At 38.5% G+C, this 19,194-nt stretch overlaps 1 protein-coding gene across 4 annotated transcripts in view; it reads left to right on the top strand.

The window, feature by feature from the left end:
• The window catches only part of LOC105935743 (RALY RNA binding protein like), a 188,977-nt gene that overhangs the window by 67,956 nt on the left and 101,827 nt on the right, over positions 1–19,194 (top strand). For all 4 annotated transcript variants that reach the window (XM_036125494.1, XM_036125493.1, XM_036125492.1 and 1 more), the window contains one exon: positions 17,407–17,680. In XM_036125494.1, coding sequence (XP_035981387.1) covers positions 17,425–17,680 — 256 coding nt within the window. In that variant the 5' untranslated portion in view covers positions 17,407–17,424. The remainder of the gene's footprint in view (positions 1–17,406; positions 17,681–19,194) is intronic.

The following is a 19,194-nucleotide window of genomic DNA, read 5'->3' as shown; positions in this document are numbered from 1 at the left end:
TCCATAATATTTTTCCTCCATTCCTGCCCTATTGCTACATCCCACCTAGTCATGTTTGTCCAGTGTGAGCAATGATCATCCCACGCATGGCTTTGTTACAAGCTATAGTTCACTTGCAAAAACCAAAATGTGGAAGCAAACCACAAAAAACAAAAATAATGATAATAATAATAATAATAAAGTCCAGACAAACAAGCTGATCAAAGGACTTTCCTGGGGTGAACAAAACCTTAAGGGTGTATATTGTGAATTTAGAAGTTGAATGTTTTGCCTCCATATCTTTGAAAGATAAAGGGACTGGTCTGGTGATATTGTTCCCAATTATAAGATGTAAAAGTTGTGTTCTTTTAGCTCATATTTGCTTTGAAAGAGTCCATTTGATTCCACATAAAAATGTCAGACCAAAAGTTGACAACAAAACTGATCAGCAGCACCTAGAGGGAAAAGGGGTGTCTGGCATGCCGGTTTCAAAAAGTTGCACATGCTGTCTCTCAAACTGATGTCGTCATGGAATCAAGGAATGAGGTGGATTGCTAAATAAAAAAATAAAAAAGAGTTCAGCTGCAGGAATGATGCAAGACGAATTTCTCTGCTTTTCTATCCATAACATGGAATTTGGAAAAGATTTTAGACAACCAAATGCATAATTTAAAACCTGTGGTTGTTATATACAAAGGAGAAAACATAGACAAATATGCTACCCCTGCCCCCCCCCCCCCCCCTTTCTGTTTTTTTTCAGTCAAGCAGACTGGTTTGAAAACAAAATAATTTATTCTAACTAAGAGCTGACTTGACCAGATTATTTTCATATTTCCATCTGGTCTCTGATATTGAAATTCGCCTAGTCTCCAAAAAAAAAAAGGCTTTTGAACAAAAAAAAAAAAAAAAAAAAAGATCCAAATCTCACTTATCGCCTAGTGTCTAATATGGTGCAGCATAAACGAGTTTCTCCCTCCTCATATTACCCAGCTCCCAGGTGCAGGTAAATGAGAGTCAGCAGAGAAATTACTCCATTTGCATGTTAGCTAATTGTGCCATAGCTCTAGGCCTCCTAATAGTCAATGAATTTTCCAAGGAACAGAGTTCAGAGGGAATAAAAATGGCTGGAGCTTCAAAGCATGTAGCGACTATTTGTTGTGAAATGGGATTTGCCGCAGGTGAAAGGAAAAAAAAGGGCCCTGCTGTGAAGGGCTGTGGTATTGAAGTTGGAAAAGATATATGAGGCAAACATGCTATAGTCTTTCTACCAAGACCATAACCACCCAAGTAAAAAAAAGGAATTATTAGACACATAAAATACCGAGCTTTTATTTGGCCAAACTTTTTCACTTAATGTAGCCTTCGAGATTCATTGTTGTGGCTTAAATTCACATCCCCTACTGTTAAATAAATACTGTTAAAAAAATGATCGCCCGAGTGAATAAACAATCCAGTTCTGTTGGATGAAACCAGGTCAACGTGTTTTCTACTTTTACCGTGTCATTTCCAAATACATTAAACTATGTATCACTTAATTAGCATTAATATTAAAAGACTAGTCTCTGTGGGTGCTCTAGCAGAATGTAGGATGAAGGGAGACGGTATGAACCTCTTAGGGTTCCTATGTACTCTGGAAAAGTGTGAAATTTGATGGAAGTATTTTCCAGGAAAAATAAAATACGAGCTTCTGTCTGTTCATCTTTTTTCCTCCCTCATCGCTTCAACCCTCATTCCTTATTCCTTGTGTTTCTTTTATCCACTTTCTTCCTTATGTCCTTCCCTCCTTTCTTCCCTTTTTCACTCATGTCCTTCTGTCCTTGCTCTCTTTCTCTCTTATCCCTCGTGACCTTATTGCTGTCGTTCCTTACTTCCTTTTGTCCTCCATTCTTCATCATGTTTCTAATTCCTACTTTCCTTCCTTTCTTTATGTTCAGCTTTCTTCCTTGTGTCGTTCCGTCATCACTTGCATATTTTATTCTTCTCTTCCTTGTCTCCTGTGCTGCTTCATGTTGTCCTTGCATTCATGTCTCCTTGCCTCATTGTGTCCTTTTCTGTCTTACGTTCTTCTTTCCTCATGTCCTCCCTCATTTTCTTATTTTATTCTTTTTGTTCCTTCCTTCATTCCATCTTTCCGTGGCCCTGTCATACTTTCATGGTGAAGTTTTTTTATTCTATTGTTTTCTGAAATGGCTATAAAGGACAGAGAACTCTGGGCATGAAAGATGTGTAGAAACCCTGACTTGTGGTGTTTTTTAACTTTCCATGGGACGCTGCATTGCGATTTCTATAGAGTCTGATTTTAACATGGCTATCAATGCATGCTCCACATGACAGGAGGAAAGCTGTTTATCCTCACAGCAGGTGGAGAGCTGCCATGACACAAGACAAGTTTCCTGTTTCTCCGTTTATTTGATTGCCCTGCTTGTAGACCTTGTATCCAAAGCCACTTAGAGGGCGGAAATATAAATAGACTTTTTATACAAAAATGTTAGACTGACTTTAATCCAAATCATACAAATTGGGCTCAAGGAAACAACTCAGCCAATACACCGTGTGTGTATGTATATATATATATATATATATATATATATATATATATATATATATATATATATATATATATATATGTGTGTGTGTGTGTGTGTGTTTATGTATATATACTTAACAGTCTGCTGTAGTTTACTTAACCAGTATTTCACTGTTTTTTATACTGCATTGCTTTTTATTTAGTTTGGTTCTCTGACCAGTTACTCTGCATAGGCTATTACATTTTCTGTGTGTTTTCCATGATCCCTTTGCTATTTCATGCTTTGGTGGTTTTAGTTGTTTCATGCCCAACATTTATGCACTACAAATGGTGTTGTATGTTGTTAAGGTATTCATACCAACCATGCATTGGTTCATTCTCATCAAGATGGACATTTCGTAAATGATATGACACCCGATGATTTGAAGTAATTGTCTGTGTTTTAGTCAATGTCTACTATCAGTGTATTTGGTTTTTACGACTCCAACAATTAATATATAACGCGAAGAGGTCATTTAAGAGTTATTCTGGTTTAATGGCAGCTCATAGGCTTACATATTTCATAGATAATGTGATGGTATAGGTGAGGGTAGCATTTTTTTTTTTTTTTTACCATTCATTCACAATAATCAGTTAAAGTATTTTAAAACACAAAAAATAAGATGCCAAGCGGACCAGAGCCTGCTCCAAAAGTAGAAAGCAGACTACAGCGCAGGGTAATCTGGGTAAATACAATTATAATTGAGCAACAATACTAATACAGATAGACATTTATTGTAAATACCTCGAACAATGTAAGCGTGACATCAGTTCATTGAAGTTGTATGCACCGCTACTCGAGTGTTGCCGCCTCCTACAGAGCTGTCTCCCCCACCTTCTATAAAATATAACAATCTCTGTGGTCATCTGCTTTGTCCTCCGTTCATGCTGAGCCCACTGTTGAACTGTGCTTGTCTGGCATGTTTGCCAAAAATAGCATTGCAATAACACGGCTAAAATCTGTTGCCATTGCATTATGTTTACATTTTCCCAGTAAAGGAAGATGTGCTGTGTTGCTGACCAACCTCTTTCCTTCTGCATCTCTTGGTGCAGCGCCACCACAGGCGAGGGGTGGAACAGGTTGGTCAAAAGGTTTGGCGCGTTTGAAAAAGTGCATCGTCAAAGCAAACCGCACCAGCTTAAAATTTGTAGTTTGGTCCCCAATCAAGCCGACTTCACCGGACTATCGGGTGTGAAAACCACCTTAAATCCACTTTTTAACTGGGCTAAATCTGTTTGGGCATTTGTTTGAATCTCTGGTTAAAATGCCATAATAGCCAAATTGGGAGAGTTTTGAGCAGGTAAGACGTTGACTACTGATAACCTCTGGACAGAAGCCCACTTCAAGATGTAGCTTACCATTTTCACTTTGTGCTATTGTCAACGCTCTTCTTAGAATCATTCATGATTAGGTTTAACAATAGGCTTTATTTGAGGAATATCTATTTTAGATGTAAAAATAACAGTAAAAATGATGTAAGATGTATAGTTTTCATAAATTTAAACAAACTATTTTCACACAGACGTTGCCATGTTGTTTATGTTGCAATGCATTCTGGGTAAAACATGTTTGAAGAAAATATTATTTTTTACGCATTACGAACAGCAATTTTTTAGTTAATAGGAAAATTACAACATATTTAGGCCGACATGTTCAACTAATCGTGGATCCCATTAAGTCCTTAATTCCCCCAGCGATTAGGACAATGTCCATCTTATACATATTGTTACCCTTCTTCCCTCACAGAAATGCAGTTTGTTTCTCTATTTATATTATATTTTTAGTGTTTCTTGACATTTCCATTGTTTTTGAAGTATATCGGCTCTTCGTACGTTTCATAAAATGCTCTTTGGTTTGAAGGGTACACATTAGATGAGGATGTTAATGTTGGAAGGCTGCAAATGAATTACCCATTGGGACAAATAAGGTTTAGCTGATTAATGAACATGTTTTGTGTTTATATAAATATAGCATCAGTGATGGTAAAAAACAAAACAGAAAGCGGGTATAAAAAAAGAAATCTTGAAGAGTAAATGCGCTTGTAAAAGTATTTGTGCATTTTAAGATTTATTCAGGGTTTTTTCTTTTCTTTTTTTTAACTTTTTGTCACACCAGAACGCTTCAGATCAAGTAAATATTGATGGCTCTCACTGGGATTGGCTGGATATTAAAATCTCTTTGATTGAAAACATTTGATGAAAAAGCATAAAGTCAGAAGACATATCTAAGGTTCTAAAATCCTTTTTTTACATCACTGTATACAAGACCAGATTACAGATTCAGCTCATTTGCTACATTATTTAATGTGATATCTTTTTGATATCAGCTCAAGAGTAATGTCAAAGATCAAACATCACGGTATGTTGAGTTTCAGAAGAAGTACATTTAAGGCCATCTCCAACTAACACCATGTTTGCGGGGTTTTGCTGCCTTGAAAACACCAGAAGATTAAACCTCAGTAATGATTGGTGATAGCCACAAATTCAGTGGTAGTATAACTGTCCCACTGTGGGTAATATCTCCCACATTTACTAAACTTCAAACAGCTTCGATAGAGAAAATTCAAGCCGTTCCTCCTCGTTTTTATAGACCCGCGTTGCTTAGCCATTTTTAAAATTTTGAATTGAATTCCAGCCCAGCAATGTGCACCTCTGCTCATAAAGCCAAAGGCAGTGGGTGATTGAAAATGTGGAGAAAATTAGTTTTATGTCACTCCATCTTGTGAACTGCAGCCATTTTTCAGGATGCCGTTGATACCATATGCGAAATGTCTAGTTTGACAGAAAATTCATTTAGAAGCTCCTTTTTTCTCATAATGAATTTAATTTCCTCCTCCTTTTACCTCAAAATAAGGCAGAATGTGGTGAACGCGTGTTATCTTCGCAGGGACAAGTCACTTCTAGCCATAGTCCACAAACGTGCAAAAATAAATGACATGCTGCACCGCTGAGATGCTTTGGAGGCCATCATCCAAATAGAGACATTGATTTACAAACAGAGGGGAAATTTTTCACAGTTGTACCCATTGCCTTTGCTGCAGAGACACACAGACAGACAATATATTAATGGACAGAACCCACAAGGCAATTATTTCAGCTCTGCAGTACATGGCAGCGAGACCAATGAAAGAGGTGTATCGGGTTACCTTTCAGTGTTCTGAGTCAGTAAGCAGCATCTCCAGCTGTCTCTCGCCAGTCAAGCTGCCTTGGCAACAATCAGGGCAGAGTGGCTGAGGCTCGCCGAGGAGCAATGTACAGCGCCGGAGATTACGACGGGAATCAATTCAGTCGGCTCCTTCCATGCAGAAATGCATAAAGAATGGCGGCCGGGCGCAAACAACAATCTGTAACGGGCCAGGGAGACACGTTTATTTACGCTTACATCTGCAGTTAGAGAAAATTATTAAAATGATTGAGCCAAAAAGGAATATGATCCTGCAGCTTGTTGAACCCCTTTAGAGGTCATTTTCTCAGTGACTCACGTTTTTTTTTCCTCTCGCTCTCTGTAGAACTTTGCTTCAGTTCATGGAGATTTGCAGACATTCATTCCTGGGCGGGTCTCTCAGGGTCCCGGCGTAACGCTTCAGTCAGGTTGAGGTCAGGACTGTTTTTGCTTCGTCCTGTTTCATGATTAAACTGTAACCCTAGCTTCAGCCTCACATTTGTCTTTAGAATAGATTGATATACAGAGTAGGCAATGGTTCGACTTAATGGCCACAATGTACCCGGTCTTTGTGGCTGCAAAATAAGCCCTTATCATCACCCTTCACTACTTTGCTCAATAGTTGGCAGGAGGGACTGTTTGGTTTTCCCTAAACCTAAATATTGTGGCTTCATGGAGCAGCACATCTGGCAGTAGGAAGGCAGTTTTAGGCAAAGCAATTTAAAAAATATATGTTGTTCATCTAACTGGGGCGACAAGTAAAAGTAAAATACAAGAATATTCTACAAAACGGTATTTTAAAAGGCACTGTTATGTCAAGAGATCCAAATTTCGGTGTCATTCCTTAGACACTGGAACCAAAGGACACGTGCAAACTGGGAATTTTAACAAAAAAAATCTTTATCCATAAAAAAGGAAAATCTTCCTTTTCCAAGTCATCCACAGTTTACACGGTAAAACTGTATTGCTCCGTGGCTAGATAATCCATCCATAGTTTTTTCTAATACAATATACGGCTCGACAGGAAGCAAGCCTTTCAAAGTAAACTAAATTTCACAATAAAATGGCCCGAACAAATCTTCTTACTATAGGATAAAAATAAAAAGCAAACCATCATACAAATAACTTAAATATTTTAGATTTATGGCTCCAACATCACTTTTTCCTCTTTAAAAGCCACTGTTAAATGATGTGTTTGTCTGTTTATAACAGCCACCAAGAAAAATCTCTCTACAATTACACTGCGCTAAAGGATCCTGTCTATTGCGCAATACGCGATTAATTCGAAAAACTCTGCAAATTATTCTTGCACCTTCCGCAATAGGTTGCTGTCGTAAAAATGGACATGGCTACGACAGACTTCCCATCTCCTCCGCTTATACAGCCGTGATCTAATCCTGTTTACATGAAATAAGCTCTCGAGCAGGCTTAAGCTGGCGCACATGTTGCTATGACAACAAGTGCAGGATGTCTTTCGAAGAACCAAACGATCCAAGATCATGCCAAATCGTCAACAATGAAATCTAGCTAACTGAGTTAGCGACGTACGAAGAACGGACCCCAGATCTGTGAACAGTAACTTCCTGGGATCAGAAGTGTCCTCAGTCTAAGTCGTTATCTGATTGGAAAGAAGCGTTTGGTCATATAGAAATCAGCTAAATGGTGTTTGATATAGCTGCTACAGTCATTTTGGTTTTAGCTGTTTTTGGTTCATCATCCTGTTGCTGGGGCTGTTTTGGGAAAGCTGTGGCTGTTGGTCGGTCAGATGGTCTTGTGTTTGAATCCAGAGCACTTTTCCAAACAGACGTGTTAATGGTTCATGGAAAGACCACCACCATGTTTGATAGCCAGTATAAGCCATTTGTGTTTTACCTAAAGTAAAATAAGTATTGCAGTTTTGAAGGACAGGTATTTCATTTCAGTATCTTTTTTAATGTATATTTTGATGCTTATTGTGTTGTTGTTGATGATGCTTTTGTAATTTAAGTTCATTATATAGCTTAAGGTAAAAAGATTCTTCTTCTTTCTGCTCAGGACTTTAGAATGTTTGTTTTTATGTTTAATTGTTTTTGTTTGAATATAATGAACGAAATAAAAGTGTAAAATAAAATAAAGCAAATTAAATGCTTTCCAGATATGCAATATTTGCTTAGTCTTTCAAAAATGTTCCTGTCATCAACTTTAACCTTTAACATGCTAACTTAGATTTGTGCAGTATGTGATGATTCAATCGGGGATTGTGAAATTTCTCTCATCTGTCTGATCCTGGGGTGAATTTGGTGGTAAATCCACTAACCCAACTATGATTGTCAGCTCTGTCAAATGTTTTTCACTTGTGAAAATCTTTCTCACACTAGACTAATGGACTTCTGATTATTTTGAAATGGCCTCTCCAGATTGATTGGCAGCCACGGTTCCTTCTCCAAGGTCTCTGTTGATGTCTTTCCATCTTGTCATTGTGTTAATGCTCCCGCACCACGATAACATCTGCCTTAATAGATGTGGAAACATTTGCTGATTAGTTCATTTAGAGCGTCTAATTTGCAGAATGCCATTGCTACAACCACCCTTGAATCATTTGTAAAGCATTAGTATCTACTTACTGTTTCAGGCTCGACTTTTTCACTTTTTTTTATCTTTGCTTTGTCATTAAAGAATGTGTGGTGGAGTTTTATACACCTGAAGTTAGATATAGTTAATGTTGGAACCTGATGAAGACAAAATAACTTTTATTATGTATATTCTGGCACATAAACGCTACTTTTTAAAGCATGACTAAATCATGTTTTCTCCCTGTTTGGCATGTTTAAATATACAGTGGAAACTTGATATTTCAAATCACTGTAACAAAGAAAAGACATAATACCTTTTTTCATACTGTTCTGCATTAAATCGCGCAAAAAGTTTAAATTTTAGGTCAGCTGGCATTAACAAATTTTATTTTTATTTGCGAAATGCATGAATAATAAGAAAAATACTTTTTTTCAGAAAATGTTTTGAATATTTTCTTTAAATTCAGCAGTTTGCTCACCCTGAGATTTCTATGCCTTTAAATAATGTGGAAATCCCTGATGATGATGATGTCATCGATTTATAAGTTTCTAAATGTTTCGATTTACAGCACTTTACAAACTGTGGCACAACTCTGGAGGTATTTTAAGTCAAGACCTCAGACACGCTGCTTCTTTGTGTGACATCAAAGGACAATCAAAAAAAGATCAGCCAAGATATCAGAGGGAGAATTTTTGGCCCTCCACAAATGTGGTTTATTCTTCAGAACATTTTCCAGATGCCTTAAAATGCATCTGTTCAAATAGCTGTATACATGGATAAACAGCATGAGAATGTCCAACTATCTGTTGGTTTAGATAGGGCATGTGTGTTTCTGTGCAAAAATGTGTGTATAGATGTACGAGTGACTATCTACACTAAAATGAGTCCTCTGACATTACCTGAAAGGTCACTCGGAAAGGAAAAGCATTTACTCCAAAAGTAACTTAAAAGTTTGCCAATGGCCTCAAGGACAAAGACTTTGATATCAATCTAGTTTGATAAAACCAAAACTAACATGCGTGCTAGGTCATAATGACCAAAAGCTATGTTTTCATCTAATTGTCAAGCAAATTTTAAGTGAACTTTTAAAATGTTGCGAAAAAAGAGAAAGAGGAGAAAAAAACAAATAATGTGTGTTTCCAGACACTGGTTTGGAGCGAAACAACCACGCAACGTGTAATTTTGTGAGAAGTTGACGTTACACAGGGCTGCAATAAACAGGAAGTAGAGGTTGGAAACTAGCATGGACCACACATCTAGGAAATATGGAGAGAGGTTTTCAGGAATGTGTTGCTATGGGGAGAGTTGTCATCGTTCTGTCATGTCAACTAGTATTGGAGATGTTACATGCTGTCTGGAGACGTAGAGAGAGAAATTTATTTGGGAATATCCGGGAAGATGGCCACAGCGGAAACAGAACTGATTTGGCAATCTGTTCCCATCTCCTGTTTTGCACATTAACTATTTTTTCAGAAAAGCCAAAAAAAAAAACACCTCAGGCAAGGGTAAAAATGTTTTTGCTATATGTGGAAGTTTTTTCGAATTTTGCCGTTTCTATCAACCTTTCCTGATGCGATACTTCGAATTGTGCATAGAAAAGGTTGATGGAAACTCGGCTACTGTTACATTTGAAAGAAAAAGAGGAAATCCAGACAACATGACTGTAAAGTGTGGGGGTAGCAGCACCATGCTGTGGGGGTGTTGTTGTGCGAGGTAAATTGATCCAGTAGACTGCGAGAGCTGATACCAGTGCTTCACTCAGGGACCCAGAAAGATAGATGTTCTGCTTGGATAAACACAGGTTTGCATGAACCTGTCCATGATGAGCAAGCATGAAGCGACTGTGGAGAGGAAAAACTCCCCTTTGGGAAGAAACCTGTGGCAGAACCAGGCTCAACATGGAGGTCTTCTCCCGGACCGATTGAGATGAGACAGGGAATGCAGTAAAAGTCCGGGAGGAATTACACTCTGATAGGGACGAGGTTGAAGGAGCCAGATGGGAGACAGATGGAGTTTGCTACGATGGTGGAGAAGGGGATGGAGGTGGGTTGAATCAGGGTCATCTGAGTCCAAATCAGCCATAGCGCAACCACTGCTTGCACTACGGCTGGGTAGCAAGCTCTGGATGGTGATTGGCTTTGTGGAGTTGCGGCTCAAAGCTGACTGGCTTGCATCTGAGGCGGATGAGCCTCTGATTGGATGAGGGTAAGTGATTCAGTTTCTTCAGTTGAACGTCCGCCTAGGCTTCATATAGTAATAAACCTTGGGCACAAATGGTTCTTCCAAATGGACAGTGACCCCTACCATCCAGAAAATTTGTCACAGAGTTGGTGAAGGACAACAAAGTCAATGTCATGAAGTGGCCCTGACAAAGTCCAACCTCAGTCCCATAGACAAATGTCCCAGCACAACTGAGATAAATGTGCGAATGTGAGGCGGTCAGTCAGGAGGAAAGGGACAAAGTCCCAGCAAATGATTGTGAGAAGCTTTTAAAGGGATGCCAATAACATGTGGCCTAATTCTTTATGTTAAAAACGAAATTATACCAACTACTGAGGAATTTGGTATAATGTACACTTTTCAATTTGGAAAAGTAAAAAATAAGCTTGCACAGTATCTTATTATTCTAGCACTAGATATAGTTATGGCGTTCTGTTAGCTGTGGCATCATCCAGGGGAAACAGATCATATGCCATTACCATATAACATAGAAAGGATCCCTAGTTCAACGTGTGCTTCTGTGCGTTTTGTGTCTCTACTCTGTCTTTTCTAACCCCCAGTGAATCGAGGCAGATGACCGTTCATACTGAGCCTGGTTTTGGTTTTGCTGGAGGTTTTCCTTCCCTGTTAAAGGGGAGTTTTCCTCTCCACTGTCGCTTCATGCATGCTCAGTATGAGGGATTGCTGCAAAGCAATGGACAATGCAGATGACTGTCCACTGTAGCTTTACGCTCATTCAGGAGGAGTGAATGCTGCTTGTCACGACTTGATGCAACCTACTGGGTTTCCTTAAATAGAACTTTTTGACCAATCTTTCTGATTTGATTGAATTTGACTTTGTAAAGAGCCTTGAGATGATGTGTTGTGAATTGGTGCTATATAAAAATATAAAATTGAAATTGAAATTAACCCTAACAGACCCAAAATGGGAAACATTTGTTTTGATTTAATGTCACACAGCAGGCGAACAATGTTATTTGTCTTTTTATTCAATCTGTTTGAAGTGTTTTATTTCAACTTTCTCTTTCATCTAGAAGTCAAAGTGTGTCAGACTATTTTTTTTTTGCGTTTAGTCATTTTAAAACAAGACACCCTCTTTTGAAAACCTGAAACAGATTTATGTACATGAACATCCTGCCATGAAAGCCAACCTACAGCCCTGTCCGCTTTGTGCTCTTTTATCAATCTCAAAGAGGGGAGACACTTAAAAAAGAAGTTCAGTTCATGAGGATAAAAACTTTTGTGATGTAGTTGTTGTTGGGGGGGGTTTTCTACTGTGTAAATAATAAACTACATTTTTTTTTTGCATGATGCGGTCACATGAGAGGATGAGAAGCTTGATGGTGGTTGTAAATTTAGTTTAAAAAAAAGCAAGGTCAGACGGAGAGCCATCGATGGAATAAATTAGTGTATTTCCCTTAAGAAAACAACAGGGAGGCTGACATGAAGTACACCAGTACAGAGCTGTAAAATAGCCCCGTGTCCAGTACCCCCTCCTGATTTATCTGACAACAGAAGCAATCTAACGCTTCTCCTCTGATTTGTCATGTTCCCTGTGACCTGTCTGCAAAAATCAATTTGAAGTTGGTGTCAGACCGCTGGTTGGAACCACCATCGGATGGTGGTGGTGGTGGTGGAGGGGGGGGGGGGGGGGGGTATGTATGTCTGTGTACCTGCAGGCACATTAATTTTCGACATCAGCTGCAGATAAACATCAAGGCCATTTGATAGACTGCAAGCTACACTGCTTCCCTGCACACACACCCGCCCACACAGAGGAACGACAAACTGGAGCAGCGTTATAGACATGAATCATCAGTCAGGCATATTGTTGTACAGAGAACAACTGCCACAACCGTTATCTAGTGATGAGTTGCTTCTGTTTTCATACATACGAACAGGAGGAAAAAAAAAAGAATATTTAGAGGGATACAGTCTGTGGGAATGTCTTTGGGCTCTCACAGAGCAGGGCGATTGTCAGATATGTGAGGAAGAAGATGCTTTCAGAGGTCGGAGGGGTCAGGGGTTGAACCTTCACACATGACCATAAAACTGCAGATCAGCGTTCACTGTCTGACCTGCGTTTTTATTTATTGAGGTAATAAAGCTCTCCAATCCAGCCTGGCCTGGTGTGAAAGTATAATTGCTCCCTTAACCAACAGCAATGAGGCTTGAACCGGAGGCAACCGGACTTTCGCTCAGTATTTTTCCAAAAAACGTTTCGACACCTGTCCAGGAGTCTTTGTCAATTCTGGCAGATTGTACTTGAGCAACCTGCAGCTGGAGCGCTGCTGTTTTTAAGCACATGGAGGCCCATCCTCCTATTAAGCTATCCTCCTCTGGCCCTTTTTTTTTTTTTTTTAGGAAATTACTGAGCGAAAGTCCAGTTGCATCCAATTTAAGCCAATTTGCCGTTTCCATGACCCAGAAAAGTGAGAACTTCTGATCACTCTAGTTATGCCATCCTTGGTGACAACAACTTCCATCAAACATTTGCAAACCAATTACTTTTTCAGAAGGCTGTAAAGGCATTCTGGCTTTTTTCAGGGTTAGTTTTATCTCAACATCAAACATGCAGCAGAAATCTAAGATGAGCAACGTGATTAAGGTTGTGTCACAGCATTTCAGGGTTAGTCAAGCCCAGACTTTAGGTAAGCTGCTGTTAATTTTTTTCACCTAATCAGAAGCAGACTTGCTAGTTTGTTTGTTTGTTTTTGGATCATTGTCTTGGTGTAGTATGTACTTGAGCTGAATCCTCCTTCCAGATTTAGTAGTAGAGACCAGAAGGAACGGTTCCATCCATTACAGCAAGTTGTCCAGATCCTGGAGAATCAAACCAGACACACATCATCACACTACCACAATTTATGACTGTCTTGGTGTTTTTTTCTGACATGCTTCGGTATTCATACATCAGATCTAAGTAAGTTAGGTAGACCACCCACCCCTGTGGAGGTTCCCCCATCTTGCCTTGTTCTCTCTGTTTGTGGGTATTGGCTCTCTGTGGTTCACTGGAGTCCCAAAGGTTTGGAAATGCCATTGTACCCTTTTCCAGACTGATGGATGTCAATGGCTTTGTTTTAAATGTTTGTTTTTGAATGTCTTTAAATCGGGGCATGACGTTTTGCTTATTGAGATCATTTAGCGTACTTCATGTTGACAGAGGTTCCATGAAAGCGATTTCAGGATTTTGCAAGTGTGATACTAATCAGAGTTGAGTTTTGCTTAAATATCTAACACTGCTATCCAAAAAAAGTGGTTCACAAATTGGGCAATTACTTTCTCACATCGGAGCCAGATTGGAGCTTGATGGAGTTTTTTTTTTCCCCTCCTAATATTAAAATAAATGTAAATTGGAGGTTTTCCAAGGTGCATAACAGATACCAAACCCTGCTGCTATACCCACAAATGCATTGTATCTGCAATTGTGGCACCAATTCAAATTAAACAGGATTTCTAACGTTGTAAGATTTATTGCAAACAAGCACCGTTATAAAAAAAAAAAAAAAAAAACACTGGTTAAAATGTCAATGTTCGGCTTCAGGCAATGAAAGGTGTGGATAACTTCTTAGATTGCCTCTCTTGCTGAATGCACTTAAAATTCATATATTCCCCACGTTGTGCCAAAGCAATCCAATAAAAATCGGTCGAAAAATGCACATCAAAACAAAGCTTATATACCTCTTAGGAGAAGACTGCTTGGTTAATCTTTCTAGGTTGCATAAACCAACAACCCTTTTTACCATAAAGACGGAGCGGAATAAAGGAGCAAAGACAGCAAGTATGAGAAATGTGTGTCTGTGTGTGAGTACGATATTCCAGCATCAGTGTTTCCTTGGTTACTAATCCTATTTACTGAGGATTGGATCCATTATTTAGGTTCTCAGTCTCAAAGCTGAGTAGTTGTTATCACCCTGTGTCAGGGACAGAGACTAAGAGCAGGTAAATATTGAATATTTTGTGTTTTCTCCACACCACTTCTCAATAATTAATTCACTAAAGGTAATCCATTTGGGGAACATAAGAACATAAACTGTCATTAAAACCTGAATTTTTACAGCTACAGTACAAAAAAAAAGGTAAAACAGACACAAGTTATGGAAAACGTGTTGTATCCATGCACCCATTTGTTTAATGATAGTTGCCAAAGGTAAGGTTGCATCCTTACCATGGAATGAGGTAGTTTTTTCTGATCCTGCAGCTCCTCGTCTATCATTAAAAAAATACAAAAAAAAAAAACGTTCATGCTGTAAAGAAAAACACCCAGGAAAAATAAAAAAATAATCACTGACGACACTAACAAAAGCTGAGGATAATGTTTGCTGCAGACCTGACACATACGGAAAGTCTGAATAAAACTGCAGCACAAATTACAGCCTCCTCATTTTGCACTCAGTGAAAGGACACAACAATATGGGTATTGAAACAGGAAATCTTTCAAACTGGCGGCCGCTGTGTTCGGTTTCTCACAAAGCAGACATAACAACATTCACATATTGTTGCTCCTTCTTGTGTTGCTCCCAGTCAGCCGGGAATAACATTTCAACCATGCAAAAAACGCTGTGGCATGGTTAAACAGTTGACTGCTCAATGACCTTGTGTGTCACTTTACATTATTTACAGGAACTAAAGTGGATCTTTAACAAGAGCCTGTTTCAGCAACAGTGCATCCAACTTCATTTGGATTCAGGCAAAATACCCACCATGTGTCATGAAGTCACAGGCTGTTTCATATTACGCAGATAAAAATGAAACAAGTAATTACTAGCAGTTAGTTTGGAGGCATGGCAACAACTTAGCTTATTAACTCACAGTTTTCTCAGCAACTATTGCCTCCCATGGTAAAGATGTGTACAAGAGACAAATATATTATTAAAAATATATTATTATGGAGACTTGTTGATCTAGAGATGTCCCTCTTGGCTTCTGCTCTTTAAAGGGGACATATTGTGCGTTTAAATTATTCCTTTTCACATTGATTCAGTTGTGGTCTATATGAAGTGGAACTGCTATGCTTTGGTCTGAGTTCCTAGTTAATTTACCCCCACATTCCTCTGTTTTACCCGTGTTCTGCGGTTCATCTGAGAGCAACAGGTTTTGTTGCTGTCTCTTTAAATTTAAAGGACCACTCCCTTCAGATGGCACAGTATTCTACTCCACCCCTTTTGGCCATTTTTGTAGTATGCTGGGTGACGGTGTAATGAACAATCAATGACTTAGACACTAGCTTCAGCATCCTTCAGCTTGGACTACAAAATATCTCTGAGAAATAAAAATGGCGGATTCGTGAAACTGGTTAGCTGGAAGTCTGTGACCTTGTTTAGCAGCTCTGCAGCAAATACTGTGACTTACTTGTTCAAAAAGATGTAATAGAAAACATAGAAAACTGAACACCTTGGAAAAAATTTACCAAAAAAGAATATCCGGAAGAGACTGCATAAAAAATTTCTCCATTCCTAGAGACTCCCAGGTACACAAAAAATTTATTTAAGGGCTAAAAACATGGATTTTGCATGATATGTTCCTTTTATCAAAAGTTTTTGATGACGGTTCATACACAGTTTGGAAAAGTGTAGAGTTTCAAGAATTTTTCAGGTGTGAACAAATATAGAAAAATAAAAGATTGTTAAAAAATATTTGCGTTTGCAATATTTTTCTATTTCAGTGTCTGAAAGTTCAATCCATTTGTTTTTTTTCCATCCATCCATCCATCCATCTATCCATCCACCTATTCTTTCCTTCCATCAGTCTCTGGTTTTCGCAGGTTCCATATCAAAAGTCAGCGTTCTGTGGAAATACCTGCCATAAATCCATAGTGACTTCTTAAATTAATTTTTTAAAACATAAGTAAAAAGGACAGAGAACCAGAAATTTGGGTCTGGAAAACTATGACATTTTAAATGAAACTGAGGTAGCAACCTTAGCCTTAACCTTGCTCTTCTTTGTAGGTGGTGGTACGGTAAACTTGGGTCCTTATCCAGCCTTACTGGTAACACTTCTAGTTAATTAAAGCATTTTAATTATTTGGCTTTTATGCATTTCCTCACTAATGAAACTCAACTGCATCTGCTTTACTGAACTGTTACGCCATGTTCTCCTGTGTTTCTGACTCTGAACACGCCTTTGCTTTACATCGTATTAATACCTAAAGAATTCACTGAAGCCATAAATCACTCTCTATTAAATGTTCCTGGCGACTAATTTTTAAATGTGATATTATGCAATAAAATAAAAGTGTTTTTAATCCATCTTTACTAAACATAAAGTTATATTTGGGACCATTATTTCATCATATCCTCATCTGAATCCCCAAGTTGTCTGTTTTATAACTTGAGTGAAGAAGAGTTTAGTGGAAATTTAGTTTTTTAGTTTAGTTTTTTAGTTATGTTTGTCACTTTGAACATTAATGGATTTCTTATCACGTTCATTACTAGATATTGTTCAGTATGTTGTGTTTAACTTATTTATATCCGATAAGAACCTCTAGAAGTGCAAACTACCAATATGTAAACTTTTGATCATGAAAGTCTGCAAATCCCACTAGTTTTTAGACTTGTCTCTGGAACAGAGTTAAATTGGGTCTGGCACCATTTCAAGATCCAAGATCCAGCTTCCAGGATGAATCCAACATTTATATCAGTTTCTTTGACCTTGGACGATGAAAGTCTAAAACAGCAGTTTGACAAGCATGGAAGGGTCAATCAATAAAACTTAATGAAACACTAATTTAATTAAAAATATGAAAATGTCATCACTCCTAACACCATTTCAAACTTTTATAAAATTCTATTGTAAGAGCCAGGCATGGCTCTCTTCAGAAATAAACAGTTTTGGTCTGTTTTTCTTAGGAGTAGAAAAAGCTGGCGCTGGACTGTCCAGCCACTAAAGTTCTTCCCTTCCGTTCCTTCCTTCCTCTGTGTCCCAGGAGGGCAACTGGAGGAGAATGACTGGTAAAACCCAGACCAGCAACGTGACCAATAAGAATGACCCCCGTTCCCTCAACTCCAGAGTCTTCATCGGGAACCTCAACACAGCCATCGTTAAGAAGACCGACATAGAGGTCATCTTCGCCAAGTACGGCAAGATAGTGGGTTGCTCCGTGCACAAAGGTTACGCATTTGTACAGTACATGAATGAAAGGAACGCCCGGGCTGCTGTGGCGGGGGAAAACGCCCGGATCATTGCTGGACAACCTCTTGGTGAGTCGCCATTGCCTTTTCTTTCCTCTTTGCTGTGTGTCTGATTGGTGCGTTTCAGTTCTTGTTTGGCAATAATGAATGAGTGGAGAGATACAGCCATTGCCTCACTTTCCCCTCGAAACAGAAAACATTTCAACCAAGCCAGTAGCAGGACTGTCTCCCTTGGGAAGGCGGAATGCCTTCGGTTTTTCTCAGACTCTCAGTTCAGAACCTCTCTTGTCTCTGAAGTACTGAACCGCTGAACTGTCTGTGTTTGTTGTCAAGCTGTTTGGGAGCAAATCCCCTCTGAAAGTGTAAATGATCCACTTGCGGGACTTGATTTTACCATTTACCAAGCGCCGTCTTGCTAACAGCACGTCAAAGCTCTCGTACCAAACAATTTAGAGCAGAACATGATATGTTAAAGTGGCCTGGGACATTGCTGCAGTTCACTTTTCGAGCATTTCCTTTTCGCCTGTGCACAGGCTTTGCAGTGGATCAGCTCAGTGGATTTTTATTGTGAAACGGTTGTTGTAGGCAGTAGGATCCAAAGAAATTAGGGAATGTGAAAGGATGGAAAAATCCTGGATGTTCAGGTGTGTTTTCAGATTTCTTCCTCAGAGGTTAATAGAGCTATTTTCACCATTTGTATTTTTGAAATTTTGCTTGTTTAGGTGTTATCTCACATCGTTGCATTGAAAACATAGCAGCTTATTTGACATTACTGATTTTGCAAAAAAAAAAAAAAAAAAAAACACGCAGAAAAGTATATCTACTGTACAGTAAATGCACTTTATACTTGGTAGGGGTTCCTTTTGCATCAAATACTGCAACATTGAGGCAATCAGCCTGTGGCAATGCTGAGGTGTCAAGGAAGCAAAGGTGGCCCATCTTTTGCCACCACACTTTTTCCTTCTACTCAATTTTTCATTAAGTTTGAATACAGCACTCCATGAACATCTGTTTGTTTTAGCTTTTGTAGCTTACCCTCTTAATGGAAGGTCTAAATATTAAAAAAAAGTTGTGTTGTTGTTTATTAGGCTAATGTAAACAATAGTCTTAAAAATCTACAGAAATAATTACCTGACATATATGTGTATAATAAATCTACTATATTAGATTTTTTAAATTTTTGAATTTTATTGCAGAAACTCATTTCCTTTTCTGTTACAGTGTAAATTGAGATGAACCTTTTTTTATCAGGCTTCAATATCAGAGAATGTTATAATTTGATCGTTTTAACCACTATGAAGCGTACTGTATATTGGGTAAAAGGTTGAAGATGGTTAACTTGAGTGAAAAATGTATGCACGTGCCTTAACAGAGAAACACCATTGTGAGTTGTAAGTAATGTGTAACTTATCATACAAGGTACATTCATTTTTTATGATTGCGGCTTACAGCCACATAAAACTCAAAATTTTGCCAATCAGAAAATTACAATGTTGCATAAGACAATTTAAAATATAATTTGATATAAAATACTGAAAGTAGGTCTTTATACTTCACAGTGTATTGATGCAGCAGTTCGTCGG

The sequence above is a fragment of the Fundulus heteroclitus genome, chromosome 21 (assembly GCF_011125445.2).
Source record: "Fundulus heteroclitus isolate FHET01 chromosome 21, MU-UCD_Fhet_4.1, whole genome shotgun sequence".
Classification (NCBI taxonomy): Eukaryota; Metazoa; Chordata; class Actinopteri; order Cyprinodontiformes; family Fundulidae; genus Fundulus; species Fundulus heteroclitus.
The sequence above is the reverse complement of the archived record's forward strand: the minus strand, read 5'-3'. Positions and strand labels throughout refer to the sequence as shown.